The sequence below is a fragment of the Bubalus kerabau genome, chromosome 10, assembly GCF_029407905.1.
Source record: "Bubalus kerabau isolate K-KA32 ecotype Philippines breed swamp buffalo chromosome 10, PCC_UOA_SB_1v2, whole genome shotgun sequence".
Taxonomy (NCBI): Eukaryota; Metazoa; Chordata; class Mammalia; order Artiodactyla; family Bovidae; genus Bubalus; species Bubalus kerabau.
The window spans coordinates 28,495,166-28,520,099 of NC_073633.1; the positions used below are offsets into that span (position 1 = coordinate 28,495,166).

The 24,934-nt window shown below is 40.1% G+C and overlaps 2 gene segments (V, D, J or C); both read right to left on the reverse strand.

Moving 5' to 3' along the window:
• Nucleotides 1–17,965: 17,965 nt before the first annotated feature.
• Nucleotides 17,966–19,469, reverse strand: LOC129620456 (T cell receptor alpha variable 14/delta variable 4-like). The segment is given in 2 exon segments: nucleotides 17,966–18,543; nucleotides 19,276–19,469. Coding segments are annotated over 2 exon segments (369 nt in total).
• Nucleotides 19,470–21,646: 2,177 nt separating this feature from the next.
• LOC129621971 (T cell receptor alpha variable 13-1-like) lies at nucleotides 21,647–24,170 on the reverse strand. The segment is given in 3 exon segments: nucleotides 21,647–21,735; nucleotides 23,673–23,957; nucleotides 24,119–24,170. Coding segments are annotated over 3 exon segments (426 nt in total).
• Between the last annotated feature and the right edge of the window lie 764 nt (nucleotides 24,171–24,934).

A 24,934-nucleotide genomic window follows, 5' to 3' on the forward strand; every position in this document is an offset into this window, starting at 1 on the left:
AACATGAAGAAATGTTGAAGTCACAGTAAAGTTTAGTTTCTGTGAGGTTTAGACACAGGGAAATGTGTCTGTGTTAGGAAACTGCACCCTCTGGTGGACAGGGACGGAAATGCGATGCATATATGAAAGAAAGTGAAAGTGAAGTCTCTCAGTCCTGTCCTACTCTTTGCGACCCTGTGAACTGTAGCCTACCAAGCTCCTCTGTCCATGGGATTCTCCAGGCAAGAATACTGGAGTGGGTTACCATTTCCTCCTCCAGGGGATCTTCGCGACCCAGGGATGGAATGCAGGTCTTCCGCATTGCAGGCTGATGCTTTACGCTCTGAGCCACCTGGCAGCTTGATGCATGTATGCTGGAAAGAAAGTGATGTCGCTCAGTCGTGTCCGACTCTGTGCGACCCCATGGACTGTCGCCTGCTAGGCTCCTCCATCCATGGGATTTTCTAGGCAAGAATACTGGAGTGTGTTGCCATTTCCTTCTCCAGGGGATCTTCCTGACCCAGGGATCGAACTTGGGTCTCCCACACTGCAGGCAGACTCTTTATCGACTGAGCCACCAAGGAAGCCCAAGTATCCTGGTCTCCTCCCTAAATTACAAAAACGTTATCGTTGACTTTATCCATGAAGCACATGTCAGTCTTTAGGTGGACCTTGGAAATCTGATCTGATAGACAGAGTGCCTGATGAACTATGGACAGAGGTTTGTGACATTGTACAGGAGACAGGAATCAAGACCATCCCCAAGAAAAAGAAATGCAAAAAAGCAAAATGGCTGTCTGAGGAGGCCTTACAAATAGCTGTGAAAAGAAGGGAAGTGAAAAGCAAAGGAGAAAAGGAAAGATATACCCATCTGAATGCAGAGTTCCAAAGAATAGCAACAAGAGACAAGAAAGCCTTCCTCAGTGATCAATGCAAAGAAATAGAGGAAAACAACAGAATGGGAAAGACTAGAGATCTCTTCAAGAAAATTAGAGATACCAAGGGAACATTTCATGCAAAGATGGGCTCAATAAAGGACAGAAATGGTAAGGAGCTAACAGAAACAGAAGACATTAAGAAGAGGTGGTAAGAATAAACAGAAGAAATGTACAAAAAAGTTCTTCATGACTCAGATAAGCACGATGGTGTGATCACTCACCTAGAACCAGACATCCTGGAATGTGAAGTCAAGTGGGCCTTAGGAAGCATCACTACGAACAAAGCTAGTGGAGGTGCTGGAATTCCAGTCGAGCTATTTCAAATCCTGAAAGATGATGCTGTGAAAGTGCTGCACTCAATATGCCAGCAAATGTGGAAAACTCAGCAGTGGCAACAGGACTGGAAAAGGTCAGTTTTCATTCCAATCCGAAAGAAAGGCAATGCCAAAGAATGCTCAAACTACCGCACAGTTGCACTCATCTCACATGCTAGTAAAGTAATGTTCAAAATTCTCCAAGCCAGATTTCAGCAATATGTTAACTGTGAACTTCCAGATGTTCAACCTGAATTTAGAAAAGGCAGAGGAACCAGAGATCAAATTGCCAACATTCGCTGGATCATGAAAAAAGCAAGAGAGTTCCAGAAAAACATCTGTTTCTGCTTTATTGACTATGCCATACCCTTTGACTGTGTGGATCACAATAAACTGGAAAATTCTGAAAGAGATGTGAATACTAGACCACCTGACCTGCCTCTTGAGAAACCTGTATGCAGGTCAGGAAGCAACAGTTAGAACTGGACATGGAACAACAGACTGGTTCCAAAGAGGAAAAGGAGTACGTCAAGGCTGTATATTGTCACCCTGATTATTTAACTTCTATGCAGAGTACATCATGAGAAACGCTGGACTGGAGGAAGCACAGGCTGGAATCAAGATTGCTGGGAGAAATATCAATAAACTCAGATATGCAGATGACACCACCCTTAAGGCAGAAAGTGAAGAACTAAAGAGCCTCTTGATGAAGGTGAAAAAGGAGAGTGAAAAAGTTAGCTTAAAGATCACCATTCAGAAACTAAGATCATGTCACCTGGTTCCATCACTTCATGGCAAATAGATGGGGAAACAGTGGAAACAGTGGCTGACTTTATTTTTCTGAGCTCCAAAATCACTGCAGATGTTGACTGCAGCCATGAAGTTAAAAGATGATTACTCCTTGGAAGGAAAGTTATGACCAACCTAGACAGCATATTGAAAAGCAGAGACTTTGTCAACAAAGGTCCGTCTAGTCAAGGTTATGGTTTTTCCAGTGGTCATGTATGGATGTGAGAGTTGGGCTATAAAGAAAATGGAGCACCAAAGAATTGATGCTTTTGAACTATGGTGTTGGAGAAGACTCTTGAGAGTCCCTTGGACTGCAAGGAGATCCAACCAGTCCATCCTAAAGGAGATCAGTCCTGAATATTCATTGGAAGGACTGATGTTGAAGCTAGAACTCCAATACTTTGGTCACCTGACTCATTTGAAAGACCCTGATGCTGGGTAAGATTGAGGGCAGGAGGAGAAGGGAACAACAGAGGATGAGATGGTTGGATGGCATCACTGACTCAATGAACATGGGTTTGGGTAAACTCCAGGAGTTGGTGATGGACAGGGAGTCCTGGCATGCTGCATGGGTTCACAAAGGTCGGACACAACTGAGCAACTGAACTGAATTGAACTGATCTGAACTGGAAATCTGATCAACAGCTGTCAACACTTCTCAGGTCTGTTTTGTTCTTAGGACACTACCTGACATGGAAGTTCTTTAACAAAGCATTCCAGGTATTTTTGTAGCTGAGAAGATATCAATTTTCATAAGCACTTTAATATAGTATTTTATATTCTTATGTATCCATTGTGGGCCAACCTATAATCCACGGACTGTCAGAAGAGTTTGTGGCTGATTACAGAGGAAGTGATAAGAAGCTAGGTCATTATTGAGTGAAACCCTGTTTTTCAGCATTGTACCCAAATTTATAAAGAGTAACTGAGAATTATTTGTTGTTTAGTTGCGGAATCAGTCATGTCTGACTCTTTTGCAACCCTAAGGACTGTAGCCTGCTAGGCTCCTTTGTCCGTGGGATTTCCCAGTCCAGAATACTGATGTCAGTTGCTATTTTCTTCCCCAGGGGATCTTCCCAACCTAGGGATCGAACCTGAGTCTCCTGCATTGGCAGGCAGATTCTTTACCACTGAGTCACCAGGGAAGCCCTGACTGATGTTTATTACATGCTCACTAAATGTTTGCTATACCAAAAAAAAAAAAAGTAATGAATAAAGGGTCTTTGATTGTGGAATCACTACTACTTGAAATAAAATATTTTCTCAGTCCTAAAATAATATCATTTGTAAGAAATGTTATCTTTCTAATAAAAATTTTTAAGGGAAAAAGTCACACTGTCTTATCAATAGTCAAATAATCCTGAATTTCAGAATCATTAAAATGTGAAAACAAAAGAAATGTCATAAATGAAATTATCAAATCCTTGTAGAATTATCTAAGAGCAATATCTTATTCTCCTACTTCTTCCTTGACTCTAAAATAAGAGGGTTGGTCTATGTAAATCAGATAAGTACTAATCCTATTTTATATTCTTACTTGATACCTAGCCTCAAAGATACTTTCTATTCCATCTGCCACATTTTGTTGCCAAACTTTAATTAAATAATTTTCCCCCAGTGTTTGAAACCCTGAAGATGGGGATTTGTGTCAAAAGCTCAGAGCATGAGTTAGGACGCTCTTCCTTCCCAGCTTTTCAAATTGTTAAAGACCTCTCAGCCGATATTCACATGACTGCTGAAAGTAGAATTAATGAGTGAATGATTTAAAATTACAGATTCTGGGCCCACCAATAACTTCATGAATCACATTATCCAGAGTTGAGACCCACAAATCTGTAATTTTTGAGCGCTCCCCAAGAAGCTGGGTGGCAGCCAGTCCAATGTTGGTTTACAAGTTTTCATTTGGGACAGATGTCCTAGATCAAGGTAGTTGTCAAAGATCAGGGAGCAACAGGATGTTCCCAGAACTGCATACATTCTCAAACCTCTCTTTTTGAGTACCAGCAGCAAAAACAAGCACTTTTTTATCTCTCTTTTTATGACCTTTCATTTTATAAAACAAAACCTCTGAGGAGTATCAAGAAGTTCTAAAAAGCATTCATCTTCTGTAAAGCCCTGTAACCACAGATCCCTAGGCACACAGATGGAAGCTTAGCTCATTCTGTTTCTGGGAGTTCACTCTTCTCAGATTCACATCATGGAATTTCATGAGTCCAGAGTTAGCACATGAATCATTTCCCAAATCCAGATTTAAATTTAAAAAAACAGGCTTGATACTGCTTGGATTCACATATCCCTTCCTTTCTTCTCACCTTCCAAATCACATACTGAAAAACTGTCTATAGAAAGAAATTCTGGAAAATCAGTTACAAACTTCTGTTCTGGTAGTTGAGTTTCCCTGGTGGCTCAGATGGTAAAGAATCCGCTGGCAATTCTGGCATATAGAAAGAATGCAAACTAGGTAGTAATGATGTAGGACTGAAAAATAAATGTATAGCACATGGATGCAGATAGTTGTTATTTCTACTTTAAAAAAAATAGTTTAAGGTCAATGAGTACATATAAGAGAAGTATTTTTGCACTTTGGGGGTCATAAAAGAAGACTTGTACAACACTGAAGAGAAGTATTTGCTATATTTGGATTTTAATGGCTTCATTAATGCATGAAAGTGAAAGTGAAGTCGCTCAGTCGTCTCCAGACTCTTTGCGACCCCGTGGACTGTAGCCTACCAGGCTCCTCCGTCCATGGGATTTTCCAGGCAAGAATACTAGAGTGGGTTGCCATTTCCTTCTCCAGGAGACCTTCCCGACCCAGGGATTGAACCTGGGTCTCCCGCATTGTAGGCAGATGCTTTTACCGTCTGAGCCACCAGGGAAGTCATTATGCATAGTTCTCTTTAAAATAAATTGTACCTCCTTAACTTTATAAGATTGACGTATGTATATACTTGTGAAACCATCGCCATAATCAAGATAATGAACAATGCATCACCCCAAAAGTCTCTTCTTGTCTCTATTTAGTCCTCTCAGCCCTCTCTTCACTTCCTACTCCCATTTTCAAGCAACATTTCTCTCATAAAATAGCTTGCATATTCAGTAATCACAAATAAATGGTATGATATGTGCCTTTGATAGCTTCTTTCATTCAGCATAATTACTTTAAGATTCTTCCATGGTTAGTATAATCACGTTTCATTCCTTTGTATTGTTGAGTAGTATTCCATTATATATATATATGATTTATCTATAGATACATTTATCTGTTCACCTATTAATGGACATTTATGTTAGTCCTTGTTTGAGGCTGTTACAAATAAAACTGCTATGAACATGTGTGAATAAGATTTTTTATAGTCACATTTTCATTTCTCTTGTGTCAATATCTGGGAGTGCAATGACTGGAGCCTATGTTAGGTATATATTTGACTTTGTTTAACTTTCTTATTTTTTCTAGTAGCTTTTTTGTAAATTCCCTTGGATTTGACACTCAGATAATTATGTTGTCTGTGACTAAAGATAGATTCACTTCTTCTTTTCCAAATTGTATGATTTTTGTTTCTTTCTCTTGTCTTATTACACTGGGTAGGACCCTTAGTACAATATTCAATGCAAAGTGGTGAGAGTCAAAATTCTTCCCTTATTCCTGAAATTTGAAGGAAAGCATTCAGTCTTTTGCCATCAAATGTATTTGATGTAGATTTTTTTGTACAGGACCTTTATTAAATTAATGAATTCCTAATCAGCTGGGAGTTTTTAATCAAGAATAGATACTGAGTTTTGTCCAATGATTTTTCTGTAGCTACAGAGGTTGCTGTCATTAATCATCTGTGACTTGTTAATCTCTGTGGATACATTACTGATAAATTGTCACAACAAAATATGAAAGAAGATATCACTCTATCATCTTACAAATAGTAAAACAACGCTATCTAGAAACTTAAATTTAGAGTTAATAGTTTTCAACACAGACCTATCTAATAGCAAAAATCTGTCCCCTTTTTTCCCCTATAGATTTTTTTCAGATAAATTTTGAGAGAGAGAGGGCAGCAAAATTACTTCTCGAATCTTTAAAATATTTTAAGACAGTCTTTTAATAGGTTCTCTACTTATGCAAATTGAACTAATTAAATAATTGTAGATTTGTCACTTTCGCCAAAAGAGGAAAGAAATATAAAGAATACTCATGAACTTGTTTACAAAACAGAAGCAGACTCACAGACTCATAGAGAATGAACTTATGGTTGCCAAAGGGGAAGGATGGGGGGAGAGATAGTTAGGGAGCTTGGGATGGACATGTACACACTGCTATATTTAAAATGGATAACCAACAAGGACCTAATATATAGCACAGGAAACTCTGCCTAACGTTACGTGGTAGCTTGGATAGGATGGGAGCTTGGGGGAGAATGGATACATGTATCTGTATGGCTGAATTCCTTTGCTGTCCACCTGAAACTATCACAACATTGTTAATCAGTTATACTCCAATATAATATAAAGTTTAAAAAAAAAATCAAGCTGCAATTCAGAAGATGACCATGAGGTAGTGCCTTGACCATTCCTTTCAGACTACTAATTACTTGGCACCTGAGGAGCAATACACCATACCCAGGGTGACAAACTCTTCTAGGTTTCCATAAACCACTACAATTCTGAAACCTCATTAATGACTACTGATCACTCTATTTCTCTTTCCCTTGAAACTGGCATGTGATAAAGTAGTCTAAAGCACAGTTTTTCAGACTAACCAGGATAAACGTTTCTCAAAAATTTAAAAATTGCACTGCCATGTGATCCAGCAATTCTACTTCTAATTATATTATATTCAAAACACTTTCAAGAATTTGGATATATAACCCAAATACTGAGATATTCATATATCCATGTTTCTACCAAAAGATGGAAGGGATCCAAATGCTCATCAATGGATGAATGAATAGACAAAAAGTAGTGTATATGTACAATGGAATATTATTCAACCTTAGAAAGGTATTTTAAAAAATCTACAACATGGATGAAATTTGAGGACATTATAGTAAAAGAAATGTCACAAAATGACCAATATTTTATAATTTCACTTATATGAGTTATCTAAAGTAGTCAAACTCATAGAGAAAGTAGAACAGTAGTGGCCATGGGTTGGAGGGACAAAGGAATGAGGAGTTAGTCTTTTTTTTTTTTTTAATTAAAATTTTGGCTGCACATCAAGGCATGGGGAATATCAGTTCCCTAACCAGGGATCAAATGTGTGTCCCCTGCATTGTAAGCATGGAATCTTAATCACTGGACTACCAGGGAAGTCCTGAGGAGTTAGTCTTTAATGAGTATAAATTTTCAATTTTCAAGATCCAAAGAGTACTAGAGATGGATGGTGCTTGTTGAACAACAATGTAAATGTACTTAGTATCACTGGGTTGAACATTTAAAATAGTTAAAGTAGTAAAACTTAATGTCAAAATGATAAAAACTTAATTTTAAAAAATTTAAGGGAGTATTTTAAGAATTCTATTTTACACATCTGCTACCAAATGCAAATATAAGAGGGAGTTATTTACAAGACCACTTATCAATCATCCATTACCATTCAGATTTTAAGGTGCTGAGAAAATGAGGTTAGAGGTAGGAGGAAAATGGAGACAAGGGTATTTTGGACTATGTTAACACTGATTGAAAAAGAGGACCTAGGAGGCGGTCCTAAGATGGTGGAGGAATAGGATGGGGAGACCACTTTCTCCCTGACAAATTCATCAGAAGAACATTTAAATGGTGAGTAAATTCCACAAAACAACTTCTGAATGCTGGCAGAGGATATCAGGCACCCAGAAAAGCAGCCCATTGTCTTTGAAAAGAGGTAGGAAAAAATATAAAAGACAAAAAAGAGAGAACAGAGGTAGGGATGGAGCTCCATCCCAGGAAGGGAGCCTTAAAAAGAGAGAAGTTTCCAAACACCAGGGAACATTCTCACTACTGAATCTGTAGCGAGCCTTGGAAGCACAGAGGGCAACATAACAGGGAGGAAAAATAAATAAATAATTAAAACAGATTATGAGCCCAACGGTAACTCCACCAGTGGAGAAGCAGCGCAGACGCCTGCATCCACCACTAGCAGGCGGGGGCTGGGCAGGAAGGCGCAGGCTGCTTTGCCTAGAGTAAGGATCGGGCCTGAATGCCCCGAGGATAATCAGAGTGAACTAACTTGGGCTAGCAAACCAGACTGTGGGATAGATACGACGCGAAAAGCTCTAACCTAAGACACCACCAGGACCGCACACAGAACAAAGGACTGACAGAATTAGCCAGCTGCAGACCATCCTCCTCTGGTGACAGGCAGCCAGAGCTGGAAGGGGGCAATTGCAGCCCCAGAGAGACATTATCTACCAAACTGCAAGCAGGCTTCTTTGCTAACTAAGACTTCTTGGGATTCAGGACAATCATCATCCACCTGAGGAGGGGTGCCGGTTGTACACCCAGAAAACCAAGCGGCAGGAATGGGAGAGGTGATAAGTAACAGCGACCGTGCTCGCCAAACACCTCATGGCCTAAGCTGCTCAGACCTGGGAAGAGCACAAAACGCAGGCCCAACGGAGTCTGAGCCTCTGAGGACTACCCGAGTGCCTGAACCTGAGCAGCTTAGATGTAGGAGGTGCATGCAGACCAGGGCCAGTCTCGGATGGTTCCCGGTGGAGCAACCTAGAGCCTGAGCTGTGTGGGCAGGGAGGGCACATGTGCCGTGAGCTAGGGCAGGCCCAGTGTGGCTGAGACACTGCGAGTACACGCGAGTGTTATTTGTTTGCAGTATCCCTCCCTCCCCACAGTGCGACTGAACAAGTGAGCCTAAAAAAAAATGTGTCCACCACTGCCCCCCTTGTGTCAAGGTGGAAATCAGACACTGAAGAGACCAGCAAACAGAAGAAGCTAAAACCGAGGGAAGAGCCTTGGAAGTGACGGGTGCAATAGATTAAAACCCTGTAGTTAGTACTGACTACATAGGAAGGGGCCTATAGATCTTGAGAAATATAAGCTGGAACAAGGAACTATCTAAAAATGAACTGACCCCACACTGCCGACAACACCAGAGAAAGTCCTAGATAAATTTTTATTATTTTTACCATCATTCTTTTTTTTTTAACTTTTAAAAATTTTTAAGTACTCAAAACTCAGCAGTGGCCACAGGACTGGAATAGGTCAGTTTTCATTCCAATCCCAAAGAAAGACAATGCCAAAGAATGTTCAAACTACCGCACAATTGCACTCATCTCACACGCTAGTAAAGTAATGCTCAAAATTCCCCAAGCCAGGTTTCAGAAATATGTGAACCCGTAAACTTCCAGATGTTCAAGCTGGTTTTAGAAAAGGCAGAGGAACCAGAGATCAAATTGCCAACATTCACTGGATCATGGAAAAAGCATGAGAGTTCCAGAAAAGCATCTATTTCTGCTTTATTGACTATGCCTAAGCCTTTGACTGTGTGTATCACAATAAACTGTGGAAAATTCTGAAAGGGATGGGAATACCAGACCACCTGATCTGCCTCTTGAGAAATTTGTATGCAGGTCAGGAAGCAACAGTTAGAACTGGACATGGAACAACAGACTGGTTCCAAAGAGGAAAAGGAGTTCGTCAAGGCTGTATATTGTCACCCTGTTTATTTAACTTCTATGCACAGTACATCATGAGAAACGCTGGACTGGAAGAAACACAAACTGGAATCAAGATTGCCGGGAGAAATATCAATAACCTCAGATATGCAGATGACACCACCCTTATGGCAGAAAGTGAAGAGGAACTCAAAAGCCTCTTGATGAAAGTGAAAGTGGAGAGTGAAAGAGTTGGCTTAAAGCTCAACATTCAGAAAGTGAAGATCATGGCATCCGGTCCCACTACTTCATGGGAAACTGATGGGGAAACAGTGGAAACAGTATCAGACTTTATTTTTCTGGGCTCCAAAATCACTACAGATAGTGACTGCAGCCATGAAATTAAAAGACGCTAACTCCTTGGAAGGAAAGTTATGACCAATCTAGATAGCATATTCAAAAGCAGAGACATTACTTTGCCAACAAAGGTTCGTCTAGTCAAGGCTATGGTTTTTCCTGTGGTCATGTATGGATGTGAGAGTTGGACTGTAAAGAAGGCTGAGCACCGAAGAATTGATGCTTTTGAACTGTGGTGTTGGAGAAGACTCTTGAGAGTCCCTTGGACTGCAAGGAGATCCAACCAGTCCTTTCTGAAGGAGATCAGCCCTGGGATTTCTTTGGAAGGAATGATGCTAAAGCTGAAACTCCAGTACTTTGGCCACCTCATGTGAATAGTTGACTCATTGGAAAAGATTCTGATGCTGGGAGGGATTGGGGGTGGGAGGAGAAGGGGACGACAGAGGATGAGATGGCTGGATGGCATCGCTGACTTGATGGACATGAGTCTGAGTGAACTCCGGTAGTTGGTGATGGACAGGGAGGCCTGGTGTGCTGTGATTCATGGGGTCGCAAAATGTCGGACAAAACTGAGTGACTGATCTGATCTGATCTGATTACTTTTCAAAAAAAATACCCTATTTTTAAAGCAAACTTCATATATATATATATATATATATATACATACATACTTCATATATATATAATACATATATTTATATATATATATATACACACACATATATAAATTTTGTGACTTTTTTTTCTTTTACTTTTTCTTTTCTTTAATATTGTATTTTTGAAAATCCAATCTCTACTCTAGATTTTTAATCTTTGCTTTTTGGTATTTGTTATCAATTTTCTACCTTTAAGAACCCAATCTTCAGTACCCATTTTTACTTGGGAGTGAGATTACTGGCTTGACTGCTCTTTCCTCCTTGGGACTCTCCTTTTTCTCCACCAGGTCGTCTCTGTCCCCTCCCTCCCCCTTCTCTTCTCTACCCAACTCTGTGAATCTCTGTGTTTTCCAGACGGTGGAGAACACTTAGGGAACTGATTACTGGCTGGATCTGTCTCTCTCCTTTTCATTCCCCCCTTTTATCCTCCTGGACACCTCTGTCTCCTTCCTCCCTCTTCTCTTCTCTGTATAACTCTGTGAACATCTCTGAGCGGTCCAGACTGTGGAGCACACAGAAGGAAGTGATTACTGGCTAGCTTGCTCTCTCCTCTTTCGATTCCACCTCATCTCATTCGGGTCACCTCTAACTCCCTCCTCCCTCTTCTCTTCTCCATGTAACTCTGTGAACCTCTCTGGGTGTCCCTCACTGTGGAGAAACTTTTCATTTTTAACATAGATGTTTTATCAATGGTGCTGTATGGAAGGACAAGTCTTGAGACTACTGTAAAAATAAGACTGAAAACCAGAAGCAGGAGGCTTAAGTCCAAACCTGAGCACAGCAGAGAACTCCTGACTCCAGGGAACATTAATAGATAGGAGTTTATCAAAAGCCTCCATACCTACACTGAAACCAAGCACCACCCAAGGGCCAACAAGTTCCAGAGCAAGACATACCATGCAAATTCTCCAGCAACACAGGAACACACCCCCGAGCTTCAATAAACAGGCTGCCCAAAGTTACTCCATAACCACTGACATCTCATAACTCATTACTGGGCACTTCATCGCACGCCAGAGAGAAGAAATCCAGCTCCACCCACCAGAACACTGACACAAGCTTCCCTAACCAAGAAACCTTGACAAGCCACTGATACAACCCCACCCACAGCAAGGAAACTCCACACTAAAGAGAATTCCACAAACTGCCAGAATATAAAAAGGCCACCCCAAACACAGCAATATAAACAAGATGAAGATACAGAGGAATATCCAGCAGGTAAAGGAACAGGATAAATGCCCACCAAACCAAACAAAAGAGGAAGAGATAGGGAATCTACCTGATAAAGAATTCTGAATAACGATAGCGAAAATGGTCCAAAATCTTGAAATCAAGATGCAATCACAGATAAATAGCCTGGAAACAAGGATTGAGAAGATGCAAGAAAGGTTTAACAAGGACCTAGAAGAAATAAAAAAGATTCAATATATAATGAATAATGAAATATATGAGATCAAAAACACTCTGGAGGCAACAAATCCTAGAATAACGGAGGCAGAAAATAGGATTAGTGAAATAGAAGATAGAATGGTAGAAATAAATGAATCAGAGAGGAAAAAAGAAAAACGAATTAAATGAAATGAGGACAATCTTAGAGACCTCCAGGACAATATTAAACGCTCCAACATTCGAGTCATAGGAGACCCAGAAGAAGACAAAAAGAAAGACCATGAGAAAATACTTGAGGAGATAATAGTCGAAAAATTCCCTAAAATGGGGAAGGAAATAATCGTCCGAGTCCAAGAAACCCAGAGAGTATCAAACAAGATGAACCCAAGGCGAAACACCCCAAGACACATATTAATCAAATTAAAAAAGGTAAAACACAAAGAACAAATATTAAAAGCAGCAAGGGAAAAACAACAAATAACACACAAGGGGATTCCCATAAGGATAACAGCTGATCTTTCAATAGAAACTCTTCAGGTCAGGAGGGAATGGCAAGACATACTTAAAGTGATGAAAGAAAATAACCTACAGCTCAGATTACTGTACCCAGCAAGGATCTCATTCCAATAGGAAGGAGAAATCAAAAGCTTTACAGACAAGCAAAAGCTGAGAGAATTCAGCACCACCAAACCAGCTCTCCAACAAATGAAAAAGGATCTTCTCTAGATAGGAAACACAAAAGGGGTGTATAAACTTGAACCCAAAACAATAAAGTAAATGGCAACGGGATCATACTTGTCAATAATTACCTTTAACGTAAATGGGTTGAATGCCCCAACCAAGAGACAAAGACTGGCTGAATGGATACAAAAACGAGACTCCTATATATGTTGTCTACAAGAGACCCACCTTAAAACAAGGGACACATACAGACTGAAAGTGAAGGGCTAGAAAAAGATATTCCATGCAAATCGAGACCAAAAAAAGCAGGAGTAGCAATACTCATATCAGATAAAATAGACTTTAACATAAAGGCTGTGAAAAGAGACAAAGAAGGACACTACATAATGATCAAAGGATCAATCCAAGAAGAAGATATAACAATTATAAATATATATGCACCCAACATAGGAGCACAGCAATATATAAGACAAATGCTAACAAGTATGAAAAGGGAAATTAACAATAACACAGTAATAGTGGGAGACTTTAATACCCAACTCACACCTTTGGATAGATCAATGAAACAGAAAACTAACAGAAACACAAACTTTAAATGATACAATAGATCAGTTAGACCTAATTGATATCTATAGGACATTTCACCCCCAAACAATGAATTTCACCCTTTTCTCAAGTGCACACTGAACCTTCTCCAGGATAGATCACATCCTGGGCCATAAATCTAGCCTTGGTAAATTAAAAAAAAAAAAGAAAAGAAATCATTCCAAGCATCTTTTCTGACCACAATGCAGTAAGATTAGATCTCAATTAGAGGAGAAAAACTATTAAAAATTCCAACATATGGAGGCTGAACAACACGCTGCTGAATAACCAACAAATCACAGAAGAAATCAAAAAAGAAATCAAAATTTGCATAGAAACGAATGAAAATGAAAACACAACAACCCAAAACCTGTGGAACACTGTAAAAGCAGTGCTAAGGGGAAAGTTCATAGCAATACAGGCATACCTCAAGAAACAAGAAAAAAGTCAAATAAATAACCTAACTCTACACCTAAAGCAACTAGAAAAGGAAGAAATGAAGAACCCCAGGGTTAGTAGAAGGAAAGAAATCTTAAAAATTAGGGCAGAAATAAATGCAAAAGAAACAAAAGAGACCATAGCAAAAATCAACAAAGCCAAAAGCTGGTTCTTTGAAAGGATAAATAAAATTGACAAACCATTAGCCAGACTCATCAAGAAACAAAGGGAGAAAAATCAAATCCATAAAATTAGAAATGAAAATGGAGAGATCACAACAGACAACACAGAAATACAAAGGATCTTAAGAGACTACTTTCAGCAATTATATGCCAATAAAATGGACAACGTGGAAGAAATGGACAAATTCTTAGAAAAGTACAACTTTCCAAAACTGGACCAGGAAGAAATAGAAAATCTTAACAGACCCATCACAAGCACGGAAATTGAAACTGTAATCAAAAATCTTCCAGCAAACAAAACCCCAGGTCCAGATGGCTTCACAGCTGAATTCTACCAAAAATTTAGAGAAGAGCTAACACCTATCCTCTCAAACTCTTCCAGAAAATTGCAGAGGAAGGTAAACTTCCAAATTCATTCTATGAGGCCACCATCACCCTAATACCAAAACCTGACAAAGATCCCACAAAAAAAGAAAACTACAGGCCAATATCACTGATGAACATAGATGCAAAAATCCTTAACAAAATTCTAGCAATCAGAATTCAACAGCACATTAAAAAGATCATACACCAGGACCAAGTGGGCTTTATCCAGGGATGCAAGGATTCTTCAATATCCACAAATCAATGTAATATGCCACATTAACAAATTGAAAGATAAAAGCCACATTATTATCTCAATAGATGCAGAGAAAGCCTTTGACAAAATTCAACATCCATTTATGATAAAAAAAAAACCTCTCCAGAAAGCAGGAATAGAAGGAACATACCTCAACATAATAAAAGCTATATATGAGAAACCCACAGCAAACATTATCCTCAATGGTGAAAAATTGAGAGCATTTTCCCTAAAATCAGGAAAAAGACAAGGGTGCCCACTTTCACCACTACTGTTCAACATACTTCTGGATGTTTTGGCCACAGCAATCAGAACAGAAAAAGAAATAAAAGGAATCCAAATTGGAAAAGAAGAAGTAAAACTCTTACTGTTTGCAGATGACATGATCCTCTACATAGAAAACCCTAAAGACTCCACCAGAAAATTACTAGAGCTAATCAATGAATATAGTAAAGTTGCAGGATATAAAATCAACACCCAGAAATCCCTTGCATTCCTATACACTAATAATGAGAAAACAGAAAGAGAAATTAAGGAAACAATTCCATTCACCATGGCAACGGAAAGAATAAAATACTTAGGAATATATCTACCTAAAGAATCTAAAGACCTATATATAGAAAACTATAAAACACTGGTGAAAGAAATCAAAGAGGACACTAATGGATGGAGAAATATACCATGTTCATGGATTGGAAGAATCAATATAGTGAAAATGAGTATACTACCCAAAGCAATTTATAGATTCAATGCAATCCCTATCAAGCTACCAACAGTATTCTTCACAGAGCTAGAACAAATAATTTCACAATTTGTATGGAAATACAAAAAACCTCAAATAGCCAAAGCTATCTTGAGAAAGAAGAATGGAACTGGAGGAATCAACCTACCTGACTTCAGGCTCTATTACAAAGCCACTGTTATCAAGACAGTATGGTACTGGCACAAAGACAGAAATAGAGATCAATGGAACAAAATAGAAAGCCCAGAGATAAATCCACGCACATATGGACACCTTATCTTTGACAAAGGAGGCAAGAATATACAATGGATTAAAGACAATCTCTTTAACAAGTGGTTCTGGGAAATCTGGTCAACCACTTGTAAAAGAATGAAACTAGAACACTTTCTAACACCATACACAAAAATAAACTCAAAATGGATTAAAGATCTCAACGTAAGACCAGAAACTATAAAACTCCTAGAGGAGAACATAGGCAAAACACTCTCTGACATACATCACAGCAGGATCCTCTATGACCCACCTCCCAGAATATTGGAAATAAAAGCAAAAATAAACAAATGGGACCTAATTAACCTTAAAAGCTTCTGCACATCAAAGGAAACTATTAGCAAGGTGAAAAGACAGCCTTCAGAATGGGAGAAAATAATAGCAAATGAAGCAACTGACAAACAACTAATCTCAAAAATATACAAGCAACTCCTACAGCTCAACTCCAGAAAAATAAATGACCCAATCAAAAAATGTGCCAAAGAACTAAATAGACATTTCTCCAAAGAAGACATACAGATGGCTAATAAACACATGAAAAGATGCTCAACATCACTCATTATCAGAGAGATGCAAATCAAAACCACTATGAGGTACCATTTCACAGCAGTCAGAATGGCTGCGATCCAAAAGTCTACAAGCAATAAATGCTGGCGAGGGTGTGGAGAAAAGGGAACCCTCTTACACTGTTGGTGGGAATGCAAACTAGTACAGCCACTATGGAGAACAGTGTGGAGATTCCTTAAAAAACTGGAAATAGAACTGCCTTATGATCCAGCAATCCCACTGCTGGACATACACACTGAGGAAAGCAGAAGGGAAAGAGACACGTGTACCCCAATGTTCATCCCAGCACTGTTTATAATAGCCAGGACATGGAAGCATCCTAGATGTCCATCAGCAGATGAATGGTTAAGAAAGCTGTGGCACATAAACACAATGGAGTATTAGCCATTAAAAAGAATATATTTGAATCAGTTCTAATGAGGTGGATGAACCTGGAGCCGATAATACAGAGTGAAGTAAACCAGAGAGACGGAGAAGGCAATGGCAACCCACTCCAGTACTCTTGCCTGGAAAATCCCATGGATGGAGGAGCCTGGTAGGCTGTAGTCCATGGGGTCGCTAAGAGTCCGGCATGACAGAGCGACTTCACTTTCCCTTTTCACTTTCATGCATTGGAGAAGGAAATGGCAATCCACTCCAGTGTTCTTGCCTGGAGAATCCCAGGGATGGGGAGCCTGGTGGGGTGTCGTTTATGGGGTGGCACAGAGTCGGACATGACTGAAGCAACTTAGCAGCAAGCCAGAGAGAAAAACCTTCATACAGTGTACTAGCACATATATATGGAATTTAGAAAGATGGTAACGATAACCCTGTATACAAGACAGCAAAAGAGACACAGATATATAGAACAGTCTTTTGGACTCTGTGGGAGAGGGCGAGGGTGGGATGATTTGGGAGAATGGCATCAACATGTATAATATCATATAAGAAACGATTTGCCAGTCCAGGTTCGATGCAGGATACAGGAAGCTTGGGGCTGGAGCACTGGGATGACCCAGAGGGATGGTATAGGGAGGGAGGTGGGAGGGGGGTTCAGGATTGGGAACACGTGTGGGAACCTGTGGTGGATTCATGTTGATGTATGGCAAAACCAATACAATATTGTAAAGTTAAAAAAAAAAAAAAGGAAGAAAGGTGGGATGTGGAGGGAGGTGGAGGGATGTTCAAGTGGAGGACATGGGTAAATCTATGACTGATTCATGTTGATGTTTGGTAGAAACCAACACAGTACTGTAAAGCAATTATCCTTCAATTAAAAATAAATAAATTAAAAAAAAAAAAAGCAGAGACATTACTCTGCCAAGATAGGTCCATCTAGTCAAGGCTATGGTTTTTCCAGTGGTCATTATGGATGTGAGAGTTAGACTATAAAGAAAGCTGAGTGCCGAAGAATTGATGCTTTTGAAGTGTGGTGTTGGAGAAGACTCTTGAGAGTCCCTTGGACTGCAAGGAGATCCAACCAGTCCATCCTAAAGGAAATCAGTCCTGAATATTCATTGGAAGGACTGATACTGAGGCTGAAACTCCAATACTTTGGCCACCTGATGCGAAGAACTAACTCATTGGAAAAAACCTTGAGTCTGGAAAAGACTGAAGTTGGGAGAAGAAGGGGACAACAGAGGATGAGATGGTGGATGGCATCACCGACTCAATGGACATGAGTTTGAGTAGACTCCAGGAGTTGGTGATAGGCAGAGAGTCCTGGTTTGTTGCAGTCCATGGGGTCGCAAAGAGTCAGACACAAGTGAGCGACTGAACTGAACTGAACTGATCTGAAAGACCAATAATTCACACGTATTTTTAACTGATTTTTAATTCAGACATTTCTGAATTTCCTTAGTCCATTCCTCTAGTTTAATTTAATCAGCAAATGATAAAGATTTTGGTGGTTATATTTGTCTTCGATAAGAAATTTAAATCCAAATTTTCAGGGATAAGAATGTTTTTGATGAGTGATAGCTCTAGACATGGTCTATGAACCTAGAGAAATACTTTCTTAGAATGAGTGTTTCCCCTCTAAACCTACCCTTCTGCTGCCACAGTACTAACCCCTTCCTGTCTGTGAAGGCAATTCCCTACCCTGGTCCCTACAGCAGGTGGATGTATCAATTAGAACTCTGGGTTTTGGTACAGGTCCCTCCTACATGCCTCTCACTGTGGGCTCACTCAGTGCACAGAAATACCCTGCAGAGTCCTCCAATTGTGAAGCTGAGATGGTAAGTGTGATGAATTTGCTTGCCTTCTGGAAATTCAATGAGTAGCGACCTTCTGCGGTATTTGGCTTGTTATAAGAGTCCTGGCGAATGAGGAAGGTCATCACCCCACTGCTGTGTTGCTTGTGCCAGAATAGACTATAAGTTGTATCACCAGTGTCATATGTGCAATCCAGGGTCACAGTTTCTTTCTCCTGCACTGACTTTGGTGGTTGGTCTTGAGTTACTTTCTGGGCAATACTGGATCCTAGAGGAAAAAAATAGATAGAAGTAGACTGTAGCCATGAAATTGAAAAACACTTGCTCCTTGGAAGGAAAGCTATGGAAAAGCTAGACAGTGTATTAAAAAAGCAGAGACATTACTTTTCCAACAAAGATCTGTATAGTCAAAGCTATGGGTTTTCCAGTAGTCATATGCATGTCAGAGTTGGACCAGAAAGTAGGCTGAGTGCTGAAGAATTGATGCTTTCAAATTGTAGTGCTAGAGAAGACTCTTGAGAGTCCCTTGGACTGCAAGGAGCTCAAACTAGTCAATCCTAAAGGAAATCAACCCTGAATATTCATTGAAAGGACTGATGCTGAAGCTGAAGCTCCAATACTTTGGCCGCCTGAGGCAAAGAGCATACACATTGGAAAAGACCCTGATGCTAGGAAAGATAGAAGACAAAAGGAGAAGGGTGCAGCAGAAGATGAGATGATTAGAGATTATCACTGACTCAATGGACGTGAATATGAGCAAACTCCAGGAGATAGCAAGGAACAGGGGAGTCTGGTGTTCTGCAGTCCATGAGATTATAAAGAGTCAGACACAGCTTAGCTACTGAACAAAAACAAAAGATATTTAGGAATAAGTGATGCAGAATAAAGAAATTCTACTTTACACTCAGCTAGGCTCCCCTCCCAGGGCACCCTTAAGACTGCCTGTTCCTTTGGTCCTTAGGTCACAGAGGAGGCACAATCCCATCAGGACCATCCTTACCTAAACACAGTGAAGCCACGACCACCTTCAGAAGGCTGGAGAGAAGCATGTTTCAGCTCTTCCACTGATGGAAAATATCTTCTTCAGTGTTAAGGCTTTTCAAGGTGAGGTGAGCCTGGCAGGGTGAGGGAAGAATTGCTGGGCAAGTTGAGTAGCAAGTTGATGTAGTTAGTTGAGTAGCAAGTTTATGCGGGTTACATCAACTTCTCTATGAACCAGGTGAGACTCCTACTCACCCCAAACTTCCTTTTGTATTAACCAGTTCTTTGACCGATAGCAATTACATCTTAGAATAAACACAAGTTAAATTTGATATTACAAAGAAGACTCCCCACCCCCACCCCTGACAACACACACACACACACAATGCTGTTTTGGATCATTGCTTCTGTGAAAGAAATGAGTGAGTAACTCTTATTTAAAAATATTGTCTATAATGTATTATGGAAATAATATAAGACATACTAACCATGCAGCCTCACTTCTGTGTTCAGTTCTTCCACCTAAGGTAGAAATAAATCACTTTATGGTAAGAAGGCAAAGCACTTTAGCTCTTCTATTCTGCCTATTGTTACAATAAAGCTTCTCCTCACTATCAACATTTTCAGTTGCCCATCTTGGGGCCAGAGCAGGAAAATCTAATCATCCTTTTCTAAAGAGTTTAGGCTATGTTGCAGAGATTGACTCCTGTCACAGAAATCCCCTTTTATTCTCTACTAATTTTGATAGTCCAGCTCTGTTCATGAAAGCCAGATTAGATATCTTAGTTTTGTCATTAGGTTATCAAGCCTTTGAATTTATATTCATCCCATTAACTCAACTGGGACCATAAACGAGCCATACCAAACTGTTATATATCCTGTATGCCCAGCTCTAAAGGAAGTACATAGCAGCTGATCTCATATACCTCCTTAAGACAGCTAACCCTAAGATCACCACTGATTCCACCTCCAACCCTACACCTGTGCCACCACATCCCTAACCACTTCCTGTCTGTAATAAATCTTTGCATATGAATATAACAGGAAAGCCATGCCTAGGGATATCACTCTATATCATGGCAAACAACAAAGACCCACTGCCTATCACAGCCTATTTCTTGATAAATTAGCCAAAACTTATCTTCCCCCCATAGCTCAGCTGGTAAAGAATCCACCTGCAGTGCAGGAAACCCCGGTTCAATTCCTGGGTCAGGAAGTTCCACTGGAGAAGGGATAGGCTACCCACTCTAGTATTCTTGGACTTCCCCTGTGGCTCAGCTGGTAAAGACTCTGCCTGCAATGCAGGAGACCTGGGTTTGATCTCCGGGTTGGGAAGATCCCCTGGAGAAGGGAAAGGTTACCCACTCCAGTATTATGGCCTGAAGAAATCCATGGACAGTATAGTCCATGGGGTCACAAAGAGTCAGACATGACTGAATGACTTTCACTTCACTGTTCACTTCACATCTTCCTGTCTCAGTAATGACAGCCTCAGCGAAATTGTTTGAAGCATCTTTAGATTTTGCAGTGTAATCTCTATTAAGTTTAATGGAACCACATACAGTAGGAATTGTTCTCTAATTTAAAAACACCCAACTTTTTTCTAACAACTGGTTGACTAAATATGAAATATCATTAATTTCTCTTCACATTATTTAAGTCTTTTAAACTTCTCAATTAAAGGATCTCATGACTGTATTCTGTTACTCAAAATACATCCATACCCAGAACAATTCTTTGGACAGTCTCATATCAAACTCTGAATTTATATTTTTTTAATTTTTGAAATGAGTTAGGTATGGGCGGGGGATGCTTTCCTGGTAGCTCAGCTGCTAAAGAATCTGCCTGCAATGCAGGAGACCCCAGTTCAATTCCTGGGTTGGGAAGGTGCCCTGGAGAAGGGATAGACTACCCACTCCAGTGTTCATGGGCTTCCCTAGTAGTTCAGTCAATAATCTGCCTGCAATGTGGGAAATCTGAGTTTGATCCCTAGATGGAAAGATCCCCTTTAGGAGGGCATGACAACCCACTCCAATATTCTTGCCTGGAGAATCCGTGTGGACAGAGGAGACTGGGCGGGCTACAGTCCATGGGGTTGAGAAGAGTCGGACACAACCGAGTGACTAAGCACAGCACAGCACAGGAATGGGGAGTTTGTCATTACAGAAGGAGAGCACAAGGAAGTTTTGGGGAGCAGTGAAACTGTTCCGTGTCATTATCTTGTGATGGCTACATGATCTCTACAATGGATTAAAATTCAAAATAAACAGAAATATAAATCAAAAATAGTCAAATTTTCTATGTAATTACTTAGGAATTAAGATTTAAAATACTGAACTCAAAATAGCAAATTAAGAACCTTCTACCATCTTTTCACCCTGCCAAAAACATCAATTTTCACAGTCATACTCCGAGGGAGCTTTGAGAAGTCCAGAAATCCAGCAGAGAAGTTCCAGCACACCGTCTGAGGTCAGACACACTGAAGAGGGTTAGGGGAACAATTTCACATTACCTTCATCACTCCTCCCCTCAAAGCACACAGCTGGGCTCCGGGGGAAACATTCTTGACCTGCAATTTCTCCACAGAGGAAAGTAAGGGCCTGTGAGTGAGCATCTGCTCTCCAGCTTTGGGAGAACCTACAGAAAAGCCTCGCCCCTTTCTCACCTCACCCAGAATACTTAGGTGTGCTGCTCAGCTGGGGAGTGGGGAGCACCTGGGAACAGCAGGCAGGTCTCCAGGAGGGCATTAAAATGGGCACGTTTCCTACGACCAAGGCGCTGGCTCCATCAGGACTGCCCAGCAGTCACTTGGGATGCCTTGCCTTTAAATCATCAAAAGTGGCCCAGGGGTACCAGCCATCACACAATGTCTGACTCAAACACCACCCCACCCTGTCACTGCTCCCAGGTCGCAAAGAACAGCCAGAGTGAGGCTTTGCAGATGCCTAGTGAGCACGTGCAGAAGGCGGCCCCACTCTGCTGGCCTGGAAGAAACAAGACAGGTGTAAGCAGCCAGCATCCCCCGAAGGAAAGGAAGAAAAAGGGAGGCTATCAACACCCAGACTGGCCTCCTAGGATCAAGAGAAGGCCATGAAGTTTGCAGTAAATTGTCCAGACAGGAGAAAGCAAATACACCATTTGATTTGCAATCATTTGAACATGACATTTTCAAATCACTTTCTATCTTACTTTTCCTCAAATACACAAAAAATATATACTATGACAGGGAGGCCTGGCGTGCTGCGATTCATGGGGTCACAAAGAGTCGGACATGACTGAGCGACTGATCTGATCTGATCTGAAAGGAAAACACATATCACATTTTATCAATAAGATAATGGTCAATGCACATAGAGGGGATGTCAAACAATGTAAAATTGCGATTTATTAATATTTCTCATAGAGCTATTTCAAAGCTGATGTTTGGGAACAAGACAATGAAATGGGGAATGCTCAGTTCAATATTTAATATTAAGTGGAAAAAGATACTAATTAAGATAGGAATATACCTGTGGCGGATTCATTTTGATATTTGGCAAAACTAATACAGTTATGTAAAGTTTAAAAATAAAATAAAATTTAAAAACGCTAAAAAAAAAAAGTAAACTGAATATTAGCAACATTGTGTGATAATAGAATTGTCAATATCATATTAATTATATAAAGCATTTTCTTATATTTGGCATGTAATTTGTATAATCAGAAAAAAATATGCTGTTTTCAAAGCACAATATTTTAAAAATCCATTCATAATAAGGATTGTGATATGGATAACATGGGGAGTATTTGTAGAAGAGGAGTCTGAATGGCAAAATGTAAATTTGGTCTTACAATTTAAAAATAAATCAGTAAATTACTAACTCTCTTCAAGAATTCAGTAAGCAACAGGTATCCAACAACATTTTCTAACCCTTTCTAGCTACCTTTGAGCCTAATATCCTTATCCAATGCTTTTTATGGCTTCCCTAACTCAGTTGGTAAATAATTGCCTGCAATGCTGGAGACCCCGGTTCGATTCCTGGGTCTGGAAGATCCCCTGGAGAAGGGATAGGCTACCCATTCCAGTATTCTTGGGCTTCCCCTGTGGCTCAGCTGGTAAAGAATCTGCCTGCAATGTGGGAGACCTGGGTTTGATCCCTGCGTTGGGAAGATCCCCTGGAGAAGGGAAAGGCTACCCATTCCAGTATTCTGGCCTGGAGAATTCCATGGACTATATAGTCCATGTGTAGGAAAGAGTTGGACACGACTGAGTGACTTTCACCTTCTTTCACATGTTTTTTATGACTAGCACATCAGTTTCCACCTGCAGACAAACAGTATAACATTTGTCATATTTGAAGGTTGCACCAAAGGAAGGGGGCTGCCCCAGTCACAGGTTTGAGTACAGACAGAAGATGCCTGGGAAGCACTGTGTACTTGCTGCACAGAAGTAGACAGCTGAGTCTCCAGCTTCAGTGGTTGCGATGTGCAGGGAGAGATGTTTGGCTGTCTTATTCAATAAAACAGTCAGTCTCTGGTTTTCCTCTTTGGCCTTATTTGAATAAATACCTATAAGGAACTGGGGACCTTTACCAGGTTCTTGCTTATACCAAGGGAAGTAGTTTGAGTTACCATCTGTATAAGTACAGGTGATAAAAGTGCTGTTTCCCTCCTGGACACTCAGGGTAGGACTCTGCTCCACCTTGTTTCCAAGGCTGACACCTATGGAGAGAGTAGAAGTCAGAGAAAGGTTGTTAGATTATTTAGCTCTAGAGTTTACTTTCCCTTTTCTACAATAACTAGAAGAAACCTGAATAAAGCCAGTCTTGGCATCTAAAGAATATCTACTAATACACTCTATTTCCCTTAAACCCTCAACTCACAGTCCAGCTGCAGCCACAAAAATGTGATTAAAGCTCCAATGGGTATCTTCATTGTTTTTCCTATTTAGAATCAATTGTGGACCTGCAGTCTCCAGCCAGGAGATCTGCTTCTGTTACCAAGTAATCCCTTCTTTTCTCTAGTGGTTTCTTTCATTGTCTACCCAGCCAATAAGAAAAAGGCTCTGCTTTTGCCCCAAGCCTACCTATCCATTCAGAACTCACTCAATGAACCCTCCACATGTCCTGATCAACAGAGGTGCACCACCATCTGGTGGTCACATCTCTACCTGCTGAACTCTCTGGTTAAATGTCTTTCTCATACCTGTGCCTATGAGGGACTCTGATGCATAAAAACAGCAAAGATCAAACAAATTATGTCTTAGATTGAAAATTTAAATGCACAGTAAGAATGTAGAGATTAAGATTTACACCTCTGCACACAACTGAGTCATTTTTAGTAAGTTAGAAGGAGGTAGATGCTGTTGTTCTTTATCCAATGATGGGCCTGATATTCGTTTTGAAATTAGAAAAGTACCATGATTCACTCTTAAACATAAAAATACAAAACTTTCCTTTTTAGCCTGTATACCATGCTCTTTTGTCTATTATGGGGAGAAAATCTTTCTAAAAGCAACATGTAAGCCAAAGAAGAGTATAAGAGAAAAAAGATCATTTGATATTCCAAATTCCTATTATCTTAGATTGTGTTCCTCTAAGCTTGTCTTGCCTGTTAACATTAACTATAGTTAACAATACTGTACTTTTCATTTGAAAGTTACTGGGAGTGCAGACCTTAAATAACTCACCATAATAACA